General features: G+C 37.7%; 1 protein-coding gene across 2 annotated transcripts in view; it reads right to left on the bottom strand.

Annotated features, from left to right (window-relative positions):
- TRIO (trio Rho guanine nucleotide exchange factor) overlaps positions 1–20500 on the bottom strand; it is a 224951-nt gene that overhangs the window by 117768 nt on the left and 86683 nt on the right. For both annotated transcript variants that reach the window (XR_011902859.1, XM_072329481.1), the window contains exons 9-11: positions 17967–18197; positions 9429–9551; positions 4685–4876 (exon numbers count right to left, since the gene is read on the bottom strand). Coding sequence is in view for 1 of the 2 variants with exons in the window: in XM_072329481.1 (XP_072185582.1) it covers positions 4685–4876; positions 9429–9551; positions 17967–18197 (546 nt within the window). In the remaining variant the exon portion in view is untranslated. The remainder of the gene's footprint in view (positions 1–4684; positions 4877–9428; positions 9552–17966; positions 18198–20500) is intronic.

Genomic DNA, 20500 nt, shown 5'->3' with positions numbered 1-20500 from the left:
GAAAAACAACACACGTCAACATACTGCTGCTGAATGCATCTCTTAAGAGTAAGAAGCATCTCTTCCTCAACTCTCAGATTCAGAAATACTAGCGTATCAGCGTAGCGAGCAGAGACTTCACTTCATACACATTGCCAGATCAGCTAAAAAGCTGGTCTGCTGCCTGGAAAGGGCATGCTCCAGTTCTCGGCACAGAAGACAGCAGCTTTATTATGACATCCAAATTTAAGCCACAGATCACCAGCTCAGCAGAATCAAATACTCAGGAGCAGCTGGCAACCAGAACAGCAGATCTGTCACCTCAAGGTTCACTCTGGGATAAAATTAATGAAAAGCTGTGCTTATCTATACTGGATAATGCAGTGAGGGCATATTTCTGGCACTGAGTCACAAGACAAAGCAAGACCATATCAACAAGCTTTTCTGAATCAAACACACTCCACAGTTAAATGTGAGTGAACCAGCCGTGTTATGGCCATAGCAAGGCCTCCTCAGCCTTCCCACACACTGGCACCTTTCTTCAGCAGCTTGCACAGGCTTCTGTTTCATTAGTTTTGTTCAGGAACTGTGGATTTCTGTATTTGAAATCTCTGCCAATTCCACTTCCCTTGTCTTCATTTCAACCTCAGTATATTCTACTGTAAAATTTAGTTTGAGTAAGATGAGAGAGATGTATTCTAGCAACACCCTTCAACATATTGTGTATACACAGGAAGTGCTCTGAGCTATTCTACAGTCAACTAGTCAGAATATACACAAAAAGCCAACAGACCATTCTCTTCCATGAACATTCAGCCCTAGTCTGTATTCCCACACTTCACTCCAGTTAGGAAAATATCTGTTGCTCTACTTTGGCACTACTACAAACACCTGGTTTGGCCATGATTTCAGTCTTCTCACTCATAAATGCTGTGGGAGCTGAGAGAGAGTGAGAAAGAATGTAAGAATTTGAATCCACACCAAAATTCTGCTCAACTCTACGTGATGGCAGATTTCAAAACAAAGACTACTGTGGCTTTTGCTCCTGTGTTTTGCAGACAAGCTTTTAGGATAACTACTTACTCAGGAAATGTATTTTTCACCTGTGTGATTTTACTTGCACAGCATCTCATCTGACTTTGTCAACAGCTTTGAGTGATCAGTTGCATTTTATCCATCCACAGGCTAGGAATCAGCCTGAACACTGTATCTTCAATACACTAATTCTCACAGGAATTCTTATGATTCCCCCACACCATAAATACACCTTAACTACATCACTTCACTTGCTGAAAAGTTTTGCAAAGACTGAAATTTCTCACTGTTTGAGTGGGGTCTAAAATATCAACATTAACAAATGTACAAAACTAGACTCAGAATTTATGTACAGGAAACAACAGATTTGCTTGGTTCACCAATAAGCAAAATGAGTAACAGCAATAACATTACCTACTACTGTACTTCAGGCTTCCCTGAATCCACCCTTTTTCGATCTCAGTGAGAAATATGGTCTGTTGAGGGTGCTTCACGAGGAATCTGAGAACTTGTAGGTAGTGCTGGTAGAGCTTCCTGAGTCTTAGATACATCATAAAGCAGCATATAATCACAATTCTGTGATTCTGTGATTTAACTTGTATGCTGCTTCATGATGCTTCTAAGACACAGGAAGCTTTGCCACCACCTTGTAATAACCTGATCACAGAAAGCCAGCATTTCCAAAGTGCATCACAACAGGCTGCTGCATATGCACTATACAGATGTCCTGGGTAAAGGTAGAGCAAAAGTCTGTTATTTCTGGAATGTGTCAAACAGATCTCGCCACTTCTGTGGTAAGCAGAAACTGAAGAAATTGACTTAATGAATGTGAACAGAGTAAAAAAACTGAGCAGACACAGTAGCAGTGATAAGTTGCAGGCAAATTCTACATAAAATATCAAGGTTATACAGAGCCACAGGAGAGAAGGAATACTGGAATTCCCTAATCCAAATGAGGAACATATATTCAAGTGTAAAGTATTTCCAGTGAAAAGAATAAAATACAACAAAACATCCTACTTCAGCAGCCAAGAAACTGTATGTCATTCAGTGCCAGACTTAAAGCTTCAAAAAAGCCCAAGACCCTGACAACCAGCTTTCTTTGGTTCTGCATCACTTTCCATGCAGCCACACATGAGAAGGGGATTTTTTCTTTGTGTCCATTTCTCAGTACAGGAAAACACAAAGACAGCACTCCCAAGACAGAAATTTCACCCTGAATACCTGACGAGCAAAACACTTCTTATTTTTTTAAAGCAACTGAATCATCTCTCTTCAGTTCAACAAATAGTGTATCATCCTACTACTTGAATACCTCTCTTCACTAGTTAAACACACACATCTTAACTCGATCATACAGCAGAAAAGTTACATTCCTGCAGGTATGCACTAATTTATGCTGCAATTTCCCACATCCTGCAAGAGAAATGTAATTCTCTTGCCAACAAAGCATGGATGCCTTTCAGGTTTAGGCCATTTTTATCTTCCATCTGCTCTGTGATGCCTTCTCAGCACTCCACACGCGTGTTTGGTAACAAACAACATGCTCTTGAAAACAAAACAGAATACAGAAGGCACAGGGCATCTCTGAGCTTTGTTTCTTTGCACCTTAAGCAGATGACTGGCCTACTAAATACAAACCACCTGCCTCACTCTTTCATCTGTATTTTTAAGTAGAATGCAAATAAATAAACAAGATAGTCTTGCTTACATAACTAAATGCTGTTTGTAATTTTTCCTTCTTTGTAAAATATAGTAGTCAACCACACAACCAAAAAAAACCACACCAAACCAAACCAAACACCAAAATAAACCCAACGTTTAGACATCAGCTACAATGCCCTTCCTCAGTCTCCAGGCTGCAAAGAAGCTGCTATAGCAACAGCTGTGTGCACTTACAGGGTCACAGTAATACCCATTCTACAAAAGAAATAAATCAAGATACAGATGATCTTTTTCCAATAAAACATTATTATCTAGGGGAGTAGTGGCAACATTCCAGCACATCTGGATAGCCACCCAGAGTTACTCAACACTGACTCACAGAACAATCTTTTTTTTTTTTTTTTTTTAAAAGAAAAAAGGTCCCTTCCTTGCAATTTCTTTTGCTGTCTCTGTCCTTCATCACTACAATCAATGGTGTCCATTAAAATAGCATTCCAGCTGTTCTTCTTAATGCTTAGAAAAACAGGTAATGAAAGCATCTACAATAGTGAGCACATCTCAGCAGCTGACTGCGTCCCTGCTTTACAACAGGTAATGGAGCAGCAACAAGAGCTTGAGAAAATGAAGCAGCAAAGTTCACCCACAAGAATAGTTCAAGACAGAATTTTTCCTTTGTTTAAACATGCAGAGTGCTGGGAGAGTTCTGACAAGGAAGCACCTGAGAGAAAACTGATGGGGGAGCTATGTCCTCATGTCTAGAGCTAACAAGGAATTCAACCCTGACCTGCTTCAAAGACCAACTGCTTTGTGCATTTGTTTCAAGTGCAAAGTAGATGATTCACATACAAAAAATTCTCACCCTGATCCTCCATAAGGTTCTGCTGAAGAAAGTGTTTTAGAACAATGTGCTTCCTCACTAAACAGACTATTTCTCTGTGTAGGGTGGAAGGCAAAAAGACATAAGCTCGGACATGCTGTGCTCCACAAGCCTTACAAAATTTTCACCTAATCTGAGCAGTTTTAAGATTTAACATAAGACCAAAACAGAAAGCAAATAATCTACAACTGTCAAGATTTGTCACAGCCTATAATCAAAAACTCCTACTCTAGCAGATCCTAAACTTTTCCATGAGATTGTAAATACATATGATCTACGTCCTCAGTCAGATGAGAAAAACAGATTTGGCTGAAAATGAAGCATCTTAGCCTAATTTTTCCCCCTCATATATAAGCTCCCCAGTTCAGCTCACTGTTGAAATACAGTAACATTTACACCAGGAGACATACAGTAACATTTACACCAGGGGAAGTAATGGGTCATGTGGGTTTTGTTTGTTTGTTTGTTTTTCAAAAGCAGGTGAGATGCTGCACGCTAACGTACCAACTCATTACACAGTATCTAGCATCAAAAGAAATACGACTTCTAAAGCAGACTAAACACGAGGTAAACCGTGGTCAATATAAATATAGGTTTTGAAGAAGTGTCAATACACAAGAGTAAAACGTGATGTTGAAAACAGAAAAAAAATCTCTCAAAACACCAGGGTTGACTTAAGTGTCTGGATGCTTTATCCACACACAGCAGTCTTCTGAACTGCGTCAGTCTAACCAAACGTCTGACAGTTCAGTTGCTGCATGAAAAACCAAAGCGCACAGCACCTCTGACTCTGCAGTGTTATCCTTCAGTTGTATCAGTTCCCTATTCTGACTATTTCCCCTTCCCCATGATAGAATAAGCAAGTGTACTTGCACAAGAAGGCAGAAACTGCTTGAGGAAAAAGAAAAAAAGAAACAAAAAAAGTACTAGTAAGAAAATTAATACAGAAATAGATCTACAAAACCACCAACAGCCCTGTTCCTGGTCGCCAATCTACAACAAATTACAAAACTCATTGTACAACAGAGGGTCATTACTCTGCATGCCAAAGTTTTAACAATGAAGGCAACACTGGACAGTAATGGTTTTAAGGCTTAAAGTCATGACATGACTTATCAGTGGCTTTACCTCCTTGACATGTGTGTGAAAGGAAACGGACATGTCCAGCAGGATCTTGCGCTGTTCCACGCGTCTGACAAAATCCTGTATCCTGTCTTCGAGCTGATGGGCAGCTTGATATATTTCCTCTGGATCACACTCTCCGGTCTGAGCAAGCTGTTCGGCTGCTTCTAGAAGTTTATCTGCATTGGTGTATGTGTTCTGCAGACAAATAAGTTAGTTTCACAGGATTAAATCAAAGAAAACTCAGCCATTATGTTTTAAAAGCCATTTCATGAGTGAAAAGGACAAAAAGGTCCTTGGAATGTATCTTTCTTATTATTTTTAAAAGTAGCAGAATATAATCTTACTGAACATGTTATTGTATTTCTAGGTACTTTCTCATTTAACTGTTAATAAATTTATTTATTAGCTCCTTTTTATGTGTGCTTAAATATCTCCTTCATTTAGAACATGGAAGTCTATTCTTCAGAATTATTCACAGCTAGAATAAATATCTCATATCTTGTAAACCAGTCTGTCTCAGCACTGGAAAAAAAAAAAATCACAACAGTCATGGCAAGAAGACTTTTCAAATGTGCATCATCAGTGTTGGGAAAGTCCTAGATGCTGATAGAAACACCCAGCATCAAATCAATACAACCAAGCAGAAGGCAGAAAGTGACCAGCTATAGAAAATCATGCTATTAGTATGCATATTTCATTCCTTGAAAGCTGCACCTTACTCTTTTCCTTTCTGCCCTCCCTCCCCATCTCCTCCCCATCTCAGTTATGTCAGGTGAAAACACTGCATGCCAGGATAAATTAAGCCTAAGAAAATGTGCTTTTCTTCGCCACTGTCACAGCTCTTATTAATAAGATAAATCCCAGAAAAGTTAAATCCAAATCCAGACCTGAAACTCAATTAAATGGGTAAGAAATCAAAGTTCTCCTCTGGGGAAAACTTATGTAAGGAAGCCCAAGGTAGCTACATGACCCAGTGCTGCTTTCATATACTTGAGGGGAGTTCTCCATTTATTATTTATGTAAGGAATTTAGTCCATGCTGCTTCTTGATTCTGACTAAGTGCATCTTAGTCTTTCCTCAACCTTCAGCTTTTTAATTGCATTTAGAGGCAGCGAACTCCTCCCAGTTTCCCTGGGAAAGCCAGCAGAGACGAATACAAACCCACCCTTTTCAGCAGGGATAGTATTACTCAGTGCTGAACATCTCCAGCTCAGGCCTGCTGGCCCAGAATACACTCTGATCTGTGCTCCATGTTTTGTGCTTCCCAGTCACTGATCACACGTGTTCAGGAGCAAAGCCGAAGATCCTCCAGGCACTCCTCAAACAACAAATACTTCATCAGCCCTGAGAACCGCACCCAGCTACAGATGGCTGAAGCAGAAGTTTTCCATTTTAATGAAAACTTTATCTCGTATATGAAGCATTGTTTATGAATTCCAAAAGTACCTTCCGCGTAACAGGCCCAGGCACAGCAAGCTTCTTTTTCGGTAAACTAGATGGTGATCTGTCTGAGCTTCAAATTTAACACAACCTACACTGTGCTTCAAAGCAGGCTGCAAGTCTCAGACCTCAGCAGCAGACACATGCCTTATCACTAAAATTGTCTTCCAAGTAGAGCTGGAATACAACACAATTACTTATCTTGGCAGATAATAACTACCCTTCAGAGTGGAAATCATAGCAGATACAAGAACTCTACTAACTCCTGCTGTTCCCAGTTCTATGCCTATTTCTAACCAATGCTTGGAGGAGAAATCAGCAATGAGAAAATTTTGAAAGTATTGGTAGCAAGGGGCAGTCACCAGATGGAAGGTTAGGCAAAAAGGGGAGGAGTTGTTCCTCAAACCTGCTTATGCCTCTTTCCCAAACTGACAAAGGAGTCTTCATGGTGACATCTTCAACATAGAGTTTTGAAATCAGTTAACGCTTCCTCTGAATTTCTCCAACAGTAAGCCATTCCTGAACGCCAGAGGAAAATAATCAGCCCAGTAAGACCTTTAGTTCATCCATTCGTGCCCCAAGGCATAACTGATCACACTCAAGACTTCAATAAGCACTGTTCTTCAAAATACTGGAAAAACTTCTAGAATGGAAACACCATCACTTTCCCAAATAATGCATCCCATTGTTTTCCTAGTCTTCTTGAGAAGCCTTCCCTAAGTATTCTCCTGCACAAACAGTAGGAGCATAGGAAGTGACACAGTACAGAAGAGTCCAAGCTGAAATTTAAGAGATTAGTGCAGAAATGAGTGGTAGCAGTGATAAATACAACAGAATGAGTAGAGTTTAGTGCACTGTGGAAGGGAGGGAGAGAGATGAATGCATATATGGACATAGAAAGATTAATAGAGGTACACAAAGCATCTAAGGTAGAGACAATTAAAACAGATTACTCATTAAATTCAGCTGATAATATCATGTTTAAGCATCAGAAAACATATTTGAAATGAAAGAAAACAAAACCCCACAACCAAAACCAGAAGTACTTTTCATCTAAGGAGCAATTAAACTGCTGAACAAATTGGCACAGGAACTAGTGTACATTCCAAAAATATAAATGGGTTCAAAAACTAGTTAGCCTAATCAAGAGAAGTCCATCAGTGACTAAACAACGGCTCTGATGCATCCTTCAGTTTCAGACTTCAAATAAACCCAAACCATTGGGAGGATAAAGGTGACTTTTTTATACAGTCATTCTTTCTGCATATAGTGTTTGGCCATGAGACACTATTGTTTAGTTTGATGTATTACAGCCATTCTTAGGTGCAGGAAAGGATGAATTGGTTCAAGTATAGAAGCTTTTGGAGTTAGACTTCAATCAGTAACATTTTAACACTTCTATGCACACCCTGCATTTTATAAAACATTGCTATGCTGCTTCCTCTCAGTTTCTGACTAGAGATGACTGAAAACCCCAGATATCAAGGATCCTATTTAAAACAAAGAGAAGTCCATTATAATAAAACAGACAAGCTAAAAGAAAAAAAGAAGTAACAACAAAAACACACACAAAAACCAAAATCACAAAATTTGAGCCAACTAGAAATGAAGGAGAGAATAAATTAAATTATCTGAAAGTTATTAAAATAAATTTAAAACTGCTTTCGTTCTTAAACTTGAACATAACCTTCCTTAAAATATCAACAACAGGAATGTCTTCTGCAGCTTGCTTATGTCCACTTTTAGAGCAAAGAGAAACAATTCAGAGGGTGTGCCTGTCTTGGCAGTCACTGTAAATTCAAAAAGTTAAAGATGAAAAAAAAATGATTACTTATTAGATCATTTTGTCCGTTATTCTGTCAGGAGAGGATGGTTCCCCATAGCTTACTTAAAGTCTCTGAGAAGTCTAGTTTTCAGTGTTGCCAAAAATAGAAAATCCACTCATCCCCTCAAGAGATCGTTTTAAATTCTAGTACCATTCAGCTTTAGAAAAGTTTTGCAAAGTATTTGTTGTAAAACTTTCTAGTTTAAATATAATGATAATTAACAACGTTATTTTTTTCCAACAGTTTATATCCCACTGGTAGTTCTACATACCTCATACCCTTTGGTCAACTCAAACGTTTTCCTCTTTGCTCGAATAACACAGTATTAAGTATGAGATCATTCACATTTTCTTAAGTGTCTTACACAAATAAATTCTTGCTTCTCTGACTCAGGAAAGTAAGTACATCCACATGGAAAACATTGGAGATTTTATTTGAAATGAAGTACTAGATCTGCATATGGAAAATCCAGCATATAAATATCTAAAACTAGCAAAGCGTATTATTTTGCAAAAATTTACAGGAAATTAATATTGAGGAAGCTTTCTGAAGCTATTTCAGTTCCTCAGACATAGGAGTGCTCTAAAATTGTGGTTACAGTATGATTTTATTCAGAGCTTAACCAGCTGTTAAACAGGAAAACTACAAACATGCCCCATTATATCAGGAGTCATCGCTAAGCTCCTGCAAGTCACTTCAAATTTTCTAGTAATTTACCTTCTGTTTTGAGTGAAGGATTACATAAATTCTACCTTAAAGAAATCTTTCTTGATGATTATTATTAATAATTTTGAATGGACAATGAATGTTACTAACGGGAAGGATTCAAGTCTTCAAATTCTCATGGGTTTTGTTCACCTCTCATCTCTTTTCAAAGCTACTACCCAAAGCAATTTCCTGTTGTTCTTCTTTGTGAGTTCTTCATTCTATCTGTTTCATTCAGCTTGATGTCTTAAAAGTGCTACAGAAAAGTGTGTTTTGAAGTTCTATTATAATTTCTATTTAAGGCAAAAACTAAAGTCTTCCTATGGAAAAAAAGCACTGATGTGAGTGATTCAAAACAAGAGGGCATTTACCAACTCAACTGCATTTAAAAGAAAAATGTAAAGCCAGTTTGCTGGCTCACCTGGTTTCCCAAGAGCTTTTAGTTCTTTCTTTAAATTATTTTGAAAGCATTCTTTTTCCCAAACAAACAAATAAATAAATGAATAGATAAATAAATAAAAGCAGCTCTGTTGGGCTTCAAATGCTCCCATTCTTTAAGACTCTAGAAATTTGTCTTTTTCTTACTTGAATCAGGAACACAGAGAAATAAATAAAAGCTCATGACACACACAAAATAGGCCATTATTAGAAATGACTTCTTTTTTTACTTTTTTTTTGTCTGTTTTTAGTGGAGTTCTCTATGTCTAGCTCTCAAGTACAAAGTTTTCATATATTTCCACAACAAATGCACAGTCCTGCATATTACTGCTTTTCACCTGTGCAACTTCTTCAAAGTCTTCATGGCGTTTCTGTAATGCTCTAGCCCGATGCAGGGATTTTCCCACTCCAGTATGTTTGCTAAGAAAGGCTTCTCCATGGTTTTCAATCCAATCCAACACCTGCAGTGCAAAATAAAAAGACAAAAGATAATGGGTACACTGAATAACACCTTGTTGTAATACAAATTCAACTGTCGTGATGTAAAAACAACTATCCAAGAAACTAAGCATATAAGGTACCGTATTAGTGGATTAAAATGCATTATTGCTACTGAAGGCTGTTAGTTATATCCTCTTATGAGCAACTACATAAACTTAGATCAAGGTAACTAATTAAAGCCAGCTAAATTCTATGATTAAAAATATGTTTACTTTGAAGCCTACCAAAGGCAGCATAATTTCTATGCATTTATCAATTTGACAGCAAATTTGCTTCAAGTGGCTGGACCCCTGGTGGTGTTAAGCACACATTCTTCTGTCACAAACACGAATGTTTGCACATTCTCAGATAACACTTGTGAATAGCAGTCAGGTTTTATATTAGAGGAGGACAATTTTTCTTTACTTCATATAGTGGAGCCAAAAAGAAAGAGCTGTTAGAAAAATATTATATTTAAGAAAAAATGTAATTGAAATCCTTATGAGAAGAATGACATCTGCATTCAGAGCACATGAAGAATTCGCCCCCAGTTCCATAGAAGTATCTCCCTAAGGCATCAAATAGACATCACTGTGTATTGTAAACTTTATAGCTGAAAATATGAAGAACTAAATACATTTTAAGGATGTTAAAGCTTCTATCACAATGACTGGCTTGATAGATTTATAAATACTAAGTTGTACATGCAATTAGTTCCTGCCAGTTAACAAAGAATTACTACACATATACCGATTTTCTGATGAGTGAACAAACAAAACCATCTGGTCTCTCTCCAAACTAATACATCTTAGCAGTATTTTAATTCCTTCATTAACTAGCATGCATATGGTTTTTAATTTTTTGTTCAGTACTCCAAGATTTAAGAATGCTATTCCAAATTAAAAACAACTCCACGTGAGTATTTTTTTCCAACTCAGCTAATCATTTTTACATAGTACTTAAGAAGAGGTGTGGAATGCTTTACTTAACATTTATCTCTAGCATTCTTTTTAATATATCATAGAATCTCTGAATAGTTGAGGTTGGCAAAGACCTCTGAAGGCCATCTGCTCCAATCATGCTCAAGCAGGGACACCCAGAACCATTTGCCAAGGACCAAGTCTAGGCAGCTTTTGAATACCTCCTGTGTTCCAGTTCGTGCCCATCTCCTCTTGTGCCACTAGGCATCACTGAGAAGTGTTTGGCTCCATATTCTTTACACTCCTCCTTCAGGTATTTGTACGTAAAGATCCTCCCCAGATCTGCTCTTCTATATTCCTTATAATACCGGGTCTTTCATTCTCTCTTCATAGGAGAGATGCCTCAGTTCTTCCCTGTTTCCATGACCCTCTGTTGGACTCTCTTCATTATGTCCATGCCTCTCTTGTACTGGAGAGCACAGATCTGGACCAGCACTCATGATGAGATCACAGTGCTGAGTAAAGAGGATCATTTCACTCCACCTGCAGGCAATACACTGCCTAAAGCAGTTCTAGAAACCATTAGTTTTCTTTATGGCCATGGCACATTGTTGGTTCATGGTCAACTTGGTGTCCACATAGACACTCAAATCCTTTTCACACAACATGCTTCCAAGCTGGGTGGCTCCAGCATATACTGGTGTCTGGGCTCTTTCCCTTCTCAGGTACAGGACTCTGCACTTCTTGCTGACCTCAGGAGTTTCCTATCAGCCCAATAGGAAGCCAGATAAATTTAAAAATGCAGTATTTTGCTTTATTTTGAAATAGACCTGGCTAGAAACCCATACCTTCTCCCCCTCCATATCTGCTGGTGTTCTTAACTCCAATACAAGGAATTGGGTGGGGTCCCTCTCTCCCTTCTTCCTCCTACACTACTTGTCCTGTACTGAAAGCATTTGACATGTAGTGCAGTGATGATTCCTGCCTCCACATAATCAGACTTAAGAACTACTCCTGCAACATCCTGGCTGTATTTCATAGATACATAATCATAGAACATCCTGAGTTGGAAGGGACCCTAATCCCATACGCTATTCCCTTATAAGATATCTAGGCTTTCCTTAGTACACAAAATTAAATAATGCAGTGCGATTTTCTCATTTATCTTGACTGTTGGAATCTTTTCTGGTTTGCAAATCCATTTCTATGTGGCATCTTCTAAACAATAAACAATCCCATAATGCTACGTAATGTCTCCATCTCCAATCACCAGCACTTCACTAAATCTCTATAGTATACATGCTTGTTTTTCCTGTTAAGTATTGCCAAATGAATAGTTATTACTTTCTAGGTCAATATAAATTTTCATTTGCTTCTTTTGAGGGTAACAGTTGATGGGAGACAGCAAAATGAAGAGATAAATCTGGATTCGGTTACATGCAAATTTTCTACTATCAATGCTCTTAACTAGTTTCAGTAGACCACTCTGCTTTTGTCACTATAAAAAGAGCTGAAGACCCTGAAGACTGCTGGCAGCTATAAGCTAACAAAATCAACAGCAAAATCTGTCCCAGAAAACAGAATAAGAAGCTAAAAGCAGCACGGCAAGAAGGAATGTTGTGCCATATAATGCTCAGTAACTCCTCAAGAAGTTGTCATAGAAATCCAGTACACAGAGCATGACTTGAAACAGTCAACATGAGAAGCACTGCTGCCTCTAAGCCAAACCACGTATTACAGCTTAGCCTTCTTACTCCAGTACTTAAAAAAACGGAGGTAACCCTTTATTTGAAAATTTCACAGCATGTAAAAGCAAAGTCGAAGTTAGAATTTTCACTTGCACATCACTAAGAACTTTTACATATCAATTCAACCAAAGGATAACATGACTAAATTGCATTGCTATTAGCCATTTGTACCTTAATGCATTTTTCCCCCTCCTCCTGGAAGAGTTACTGAAGAGTTATCACACACATTATACCAGCCCACAAAAGACTTGCCTAATAATGAAAGTACATGGAATTCGCTCTTGATAGTGCAGCAGTGCGCAGTAATTTCCGAGACTCAACTAATTTCATCAAAAGTGTGAATAATATTTTTCTCCACTAGAGCAAGTTGCTTTAATATGATGCAATTAAGCTGTAACTGCAGACTCAGCAAAACCATCCTAATTCCCAATATACAATCTAAAAAAAAGCTTATCCTTAAAACACTGATACAGAATATATTGCAGACGTAATTACTATGGAAAGATGGCTTCATCGTCACAGAATCATTATTCATGGCTGCAAAATATGTTTTGTGTATGCTGTTTATATAATAAATAAACAATAGACAGCTGATATTTTGCAGATTCAACATGCTCGTTTTTTCACCATTTTTCCTCCCCATTATTATCCATTTCCCCCACCCCCTTTAGCTACTATACACACTTACATTTTTCTGATTTACTTGGTGCTACTTTCCAGACATTGAGCTCAGAAGGGGAGGGTGAAAATCTTTGAATTTCTAATCTTCAAGCAGTTAAATGTAGAAATACACTCCCTCCAGAAGAAGCATTTCACACTGGCACTGCCTCAAAACAGCACAGTAGAATCAGGCAGTGAAATCAGTAGTATTTTGATGCTGAGCAACTAGAAAGCATTCCTGATCCACCCTTTATTAGTCAAAACTGAAACAGTGACTGCTGCAACAAAAACTCGGAGTCCTTGAGGTAGGCAGATCAAGGAAGGAGAAGCAGCAAACTTATCCAGAACAGATAAAGAAGCCAACCAAGGTTAGTGGACACTTAGTAAACAGATGTTTTATTTCAACTTCTACAAGTACATTTTACTAACTTCTGATCTGCAAAACTATTTATGTAGTTCTTCAGGCTCTAAAGCTTTCATTGTATGAGCATCAGCAATATTGTTCTACCGAAATTCTTAATGTTCAGTATTGACTTTTTGTGGCCTAGCAGTATAAAACATCATGTTGTTGTAACAGGACTGCTTTATTATTTTTCCTATCAGAACTGTAAGAGCCAGTTCCTTTCCTCTTCTTAGGCGGAAAGCTAATGTGTACTTTGCTCTTGGTAAGCTTCAGTCAATTCTTAAGTATAACATTATATTTTTATTAGCATGCTCTGCACTTAACAATTATTTAGAACAATGGAATACTCAGGGTTTTTTTTCTGTATTAAAAACAAACAAACAAACAAACAAACAAAAAAAAAACAAAAACCACACCACATTTTTTAAAATTAATATAAATTAACTAGAAACTAGATTTCCTGGCACAATTCTGCTACCCAGGATGAAATTCAGAACTCTCTTCAACTGAAGACTTCATAGGTTTTCTCCTTCCCACTTTCAGATCTGATGGTAGTTTATCTTACCTACTACTATTACATTTTCACCTACTATTTTTATAATTTCATGAGCTACTTTCAATACTGTTTGCTCCACAAAATTATGAGACAATTCTTGGTGTATGTAGTTAACTAGAAACACAATATTTTTGCTGATTTTGAAAGCTTCACTAGTAACCACAACCAATACTAAACAAAACAGAAAAACATAACAAAACAAACTCAAAACAAAAAACAAAACAAACAAACAAACAAACAAACAAAACAAGTTAGAGGGGTGGAGTAACAAAAAAAAAAATGTGATAAGAGCCAATTTTCTCCTCCAGTCAGCTCTGTTACTCAATTAATATTTTCATAAACTGACATTTCATTAATAATAATTAAGCCAGGAGTAGGAAAAGGAAGAAAGCACAAACTCATGTCGAAGGGCAGTTGTAAACTCACTTAAAATATGACTTGTTTGCTTGTCATAATGTGCTTTTCAACTATGGGCAGCTGAAGAGAGCTACACTACACTTAGCTCATTCTAACATGGAAAACTGGCAGTAATGAAAAAGGATTTTTACACTAATTGCTAGACAATCATAAATGAATTTATTAAGGTTTGAAAAAAAAAACAACAAGCTTGAAATAGTGCAAATGAAAATCAAGATATTTGAGAAAGATGTTCCTTTGAAGCTCTACACAAAACATACCAGTACTGTCTTGGATATAAATATTAGCAGAAGCTGAAAACCAAGTAATTTCATGCACTGAATAGTGCCAGTGAACATTCAGCAGAAAAGCAAACATTTCTCAGATAAATTAGATTATCTGCTTTAGGTTTGTTTTCTTTTTCTACTGCAAGAAAAAAAAAAACAAACCTTAGTTGTACAAGAGAACTCTTATTTATTTATTTATTTATTTATTTATTTTCATGAGGATTTTCAAAGCTGAGGGAGCTACAAATTAACAAAGTAAGGAAAAAGCATTACATGCTTGACATATTATTTAAGGCCTCTGCCACTGTTTGATGAATTTATCTGGCGTGGATGTTGAATTATCATTGTCTTACAGCATGAAATGAGAAGCTGCATTTCAAAAGGGAACATTCACCACAATTCACATTACGAACTAAAAGGCAGCATCTAAATCAGAATCTAAAGCTAATTTAAAGTAATATAACAAACAGTTTGAACCACCACATGGCACTCTTCAGAAGCCTCCAGAGTTGGTGGCTAATGGCCATTACACAAACAAAACAAAGGACAATCCAGTCTCTCAGCTGACTGGTCTCAGACAGAAAAGGGACATTCAGCTCCCTGCTGACGAAGCAGGTCATGATTCTAAAATGACTTAAGAAAAGTCACTGCAAAAAGAAACAAGCAGTTTCAGAGCTAACTCCATTCAGAGTCAAGAATTGGGAAGTAAAAGAAAACGAGAATTTAACATTTTATGACTCCCAAGATAACAAATCAAAGAGTATAATCAGCACAGTAAGACTCACTGTAACATTTAATGATTGCCTTCCACTGGGAAATAAACTGCCTGCAGCCTGACCTATAGGCCTGAGGTCTGAATCATGCATCTGACAAACAACTTCAGGAAATCATTTGGCCTAGCTTGCCTAAGTAGGTCCTCCCTGGACTGAATTCTGACTAGAGGAACAAGTTTCAGGACCCAGTCCTCGCTTATGGGACCAGGCTACAGCTGAGAGGACCTACGTAATCGTGTGAGAAACAAAGCATCATTTTAATTGCTGAAAAGTTCTTATGAAGGTGATCCATTTGTGGATTCTGCCTTGTCAGTTTTGACAAGTGCCCCTCCTTGATTATTCATGGAAGTACCAAACACAAGACCCTCATGACCAGCTACTACTGATGTTATAAACTTGGTGAGGAGCTTCTAGGATTTAAACAGTGGCATAATACTGCTTTTGCTGTCACTGATTATTGCGACATTGAATAAATGATTATTGTTCCTGATTATTTGTGATATTCATTTGGCTTTTTATTTTCTTTTGGATCAGCTGACATTTTTCACACATTTCCACATCCTTTGTCAGAGCTGACTGTTGACAGTTTGGAAACTTTACTTCACTCCCAACTGTCCACATTGAGCATCTTCTTGCAACAGGTACGTACATTAAATTTGACTCGAAGTGCAACAAGTGTGGAAGAAACGTTATTTTAACAGAATGTGTAACTGGTTATGTAAAATCCACATTCAGAAATTCCTGAGCTTTAAAAACCTGTACACTGAAACTGAAGAACATCATCAGAAAGTATTAGCCTTCTTTACTATTTATGGAATAGATATATAAAATAAATTAGTAATGTCTCAATCAGCTGCAGACTAAAGTCAGCATTATACATTTAATAAATATCCATTTACAAGGGCGTTTTATACAGCTTTACATTTTTAAGCTGAAACAAAGTCCAAAAGAGATACTAACGTCTGTACTCAAGCTTCTATTAACGTCATCATCATAATAAAAACATGTCAGCTAGTAAATACTAATTCAACAGTGATAGTTGAGGTTTAACCCAGCAGGTGCCTTAAGTACCACGCAGCCATTTGCTCACTCCCTCCTGAAGTGGGAAGAGGGAGAGAACAGGAAACAAAACAGAACTCAACGGCTGAGATAAAAGCAGTTTACTAAGAAAGGAAAGGAAAACAGAAAGAAAAGTGTGATGATAACAGTGTATGTATAGCCACAGTGCAATCACTCTCCACCTACCCGCTGATACACAGCACCAATACAACCAGCCGATACCCACCAACACCACAAGCTCTCACCTCCATTGAATGACGCCCACAACCCCTGAGAAGCAGCCACCATGGGTGGACTCCCGCAGTACTATGGCCTTCCGCATGGTGTCACGTGGTATGGAATAACACTTGGCCTAAATCAGGCACCTGTCCTGGCTCCGCCTCGCTAACTGCTGTTGCACTATGAAGGCAGCAGCTAGCCCCAGCCCAGTCCCAAGCACACACCCATCATTCAGCAACAACCAAACATCCGTGTGCTAGTAACGCCGTTTCAGCTGAAAGCATGACAGTGACACTGTCAGAAAGGAATCGTAACTGTATTTTTTTCTGCCTCTTTAGTATAATATGCTCAGATTTGAAAAGGAAAGAACACAAGTATCAATGAGGATACGAAACTACAACTTCGTAAAAGAATAATGCTGTTCATTTTTTGCATGTTAATATTACTACTCTCTTTTCTGATACAAAGTCCAGAATTTTAACTAGAATGTGAGTATTAGTGATTATCATCTTCTAGCACAAGCTCTGAACAGCTTCTGTCTAGAATAAAAACCTGTCATCCTACCTGAATTCAAGTAACAAGAGAAGATAATTTTAAAAGTAACTAAGGTGGAGCTAAATTCAAAATACAGTTTCTACCCATAACACCTCTCCAAAGATACTGAACTTGAAATTAGTTGATCAACCATAGAACCACAGAACTGTATTAGTTGACGGGGACGTTTAAAAACCATCTAGTCCAACTCCCCTGCAATGAACAAGAATGCCTACAGATAGATCAGGCTGCTTAGAGCCCAGTTCAACCTGACCTTGAGTGTCTCCAGGGGTGAGGCACCCCTCTAGGTAACCTGTTTCAGTGCTTCACTACCCTTACTGTAAAAAAATATTCCTTATATTCAGTATAAATCTCCCCTTTTAGTATGAAAACATTTCTCCTTGTTCTGTCACAACAGATCCTGCTAAATAGTCTGTCTCCTTCTTCCTGATTAAATCCCCTACAGATATTGAAAGAGCTGCTACCAGGTCTCCCCAGAGCCTTCTACTCTTCAGGCTGAACCGCCCCAGCTCTCCTGGCCTGCCCTCATATGGAAGGTGTTTCATCACTCGGATGCTTTTTCGGCCTTTCTTTGGATGTGCAGGTCTGCATCTCTCCTGTACTGGACTCCACATCTGGATGCAGTACTTCAGGTGAAGTTTTACCAGCACTGAGCAGAGGAATCTCACTCGATCTGCTGATTCCATGGAACTATTCTATTCAGTTGTTGAATGAGAAAACATGGGGTCCAGCAATCAAAGCTCAGCTGGCACTAAAACCAGCATCAAAACAAAATCCAATAAAACAGAAAGGCATTCATACAACACGAAATAAAACCAACCTGTTGAACATCCTGTTGAAAAACACACAGCTGAAGCCGCTGGTGCAAGCGAACCTTTCGATGCTGCCAAATATTTTCCAGTTGGCGCTGGTGGTGGAGTACTTCATGGATGACATCCAGAACGTGATGAACTGCTTTTGAGTAGTTGGCAGAAGCAGTGAGGGAATCGGAACTTCCAGGAGTCAAAGGTCTCTGAAGTTTGTCAAGCAGTGACTTTCCATCTTGGCTCACCTGGCCACCAGAAAGAACAAAGAATTACTTGTCTTGCCAAAATCTTGATCAGTCTGCTGTTTCAATCCCTCTGCTTCCTATTTTAGAGTTCGTTAAGAACATGGGGAGCTGTGCTGTGGATTTTTATTATTCAAGGCATGATCATGTGCAGCTGTTACTTAAAAAAAAAGACAATAACAAAAAAAAACACACAGCTACTTTTTATATCCTTACTCTACCCCAAGACAATTTAAGGAAGCAGCACTCTTCTAAATAACAGCTTCTCTTTCCTTAAGTGTGCTTTTCCTTACCAGTATGTATATATTTTTAATTAGAATCTAACTTAGAAGCTCTTTTGAGTTTCACTTCTCTCTCTTGTCAGTTAAGCCCCTAAAATTTTACAACTATATACAATTATACAATGGTCCAGAACTTCACCAGAACAGTATTTTCATCTCTTCATTTGCTGAGGGGGAACAAGGAATTCACTTCTTACAGGTTAATATTAATCTAATAAATGCATTTAGACCAACAGATGCGAACACAGGACATGCTTTCATCAGACCTGATTTACAACTTTTACATTATTACTGGTACTGGCAAGCCAAAGACACACCAGTGTTATGACAAACTTACACCTGATTTGCTTTAAACCTTTCCAGGAAGTGCAAACATATTCTTTTCCAAAATGTGTTCAATGCTGATAAGAAAGAGCAGTCATTTATAATTGTCTTCTCTGATTCAAACCACAGCAAAAATACTTATTTTGCATGCTAATTAAAAAGCCACAGTCCTACTGTATCCAGTCACTGTTGATATTTAACTTTTGCCAAGGCTGTTGTAAGCATTTTTGATTAATGTTAGCTATTCTGTCACTTTTAGCATGAAGCACAGAGAACTATCACAATTTGGTATCACTCAGCCGCCAGTAAAGAACTGGTGGCACACCAGTCATTGTAAGCATATGTAAGTTCCTTTTTAGTAATACAGAGTAATTATTTTCAGTAAAATTTATGTCCAAGTCTAGTCTTAAATGTATTTATTATAATTAGTCTACTACTTTGCAATGAAGTCTTGTTGTCAAGACATTGAAATCTATAATGAAGGACAAAATGTGGCAACTGCCAGTGCTCTTCTATTATTGCTGTCCATTTATAATAATATGAAAGGAGCTCCATGCTGCTGCAGAAATCAAGTCCTACACATAAAAATAAGTAAGACTTCTGTAACATCTTCATATAGATAGATAAATCCATCAGTCTTTGAAAGGAAATGCATGTTTAATTAAGGGAAAATAAACCTTTATGTCCAGAGGAGGAGCATGACTTGTACATACATATATGACTACTACTTCTGCACAAAATCTGGTTTCTAAAGAATAAGGTATTCCTTTCCTAGATGGGGAAAAGCAGAAGAAAAGCATTTAAGCCACAGCTGTGAAATCCTAAATAAATTTTTAACGTGCTTGTGAGAGCAAACCTATAATCTACCCACCTAATTTATTTTGATTATGCTTCACCAGGAAGCAAACAGTATTAACCATGGTAATTCTCAGTAGTTATTTACAGTTAATGGCAGACTCCAGTTCATTCACATCCCTGTTAAAAAGTACACCAAAGAAAAGAAAAAAAAAAACAACCCACAAGGAACTCCAGTGTTTCAACTTCTGAGCTGTGTAATCATTATTCCAGATAGCCCTAACCTTTATTCCTGGGTGCATTCTCATGGAGCATACACCCTTGATAGCTTCTTTCACATTCATCTACTACAAACACACTATATCTCTCTATTGTTTAAAAAAAGGGATTCTCTCAATAAAGGAAGTTCACAGTGAAGAAAACAAATCTTCTCATAAAAAATGGTCTTAATAATGAGTCAAGACATAGAAATAAGATCACAACTTTTATCAGCAAAGATGATGAGTAGAGATATCAGCATGAGCTTTGCACAACAACTCATGAACTCTGGACATCTGACTAACAGTAATAAAGTTTATGCATACCCTAAGATGGCAGGTATCCAAAAAATCCAGTTTTGATATACTATCAGTACAGACTAATCATCAGCACTAACCTTACATTTCTTTGCTGTAAATGAAACCACACTTACGATTCAGTTGCCCACCACAGAACTGGTTCATTGGAAAGTAGTTTAGATTTTTATGTAACGTATAAACCACAAACATTGCTTCATTGCCACATCACTACCTTTCAAAATATGAAAGATATAGTCTAAACTGTCCCATGTTCATTGATCACTTTCTACCATTATTTAACCAAACATATATTTTCATGTAAAGTTTCCTGCTGTATTTAATTCAGAGT

The sequence above is a fragment of the Excalfactoria chinensis genome, chromosome 2 (assembly GCF_039878825.1).
Source record: "Excalfactoria chinensis isolate bCotChi1 chromosome 2, bCotChi1.hap2, whole genome shotgun sequence".
NCBI classification, from domain to species: Eukaryota; Metazoa; Chordata; class Aves; order Galliformes; family Phasianidae; genus Excalfactoria; species Excalfactoria chinensis.
This window is presented reverse-complemented; position numbering and strand designations above follow the sequence as displayed.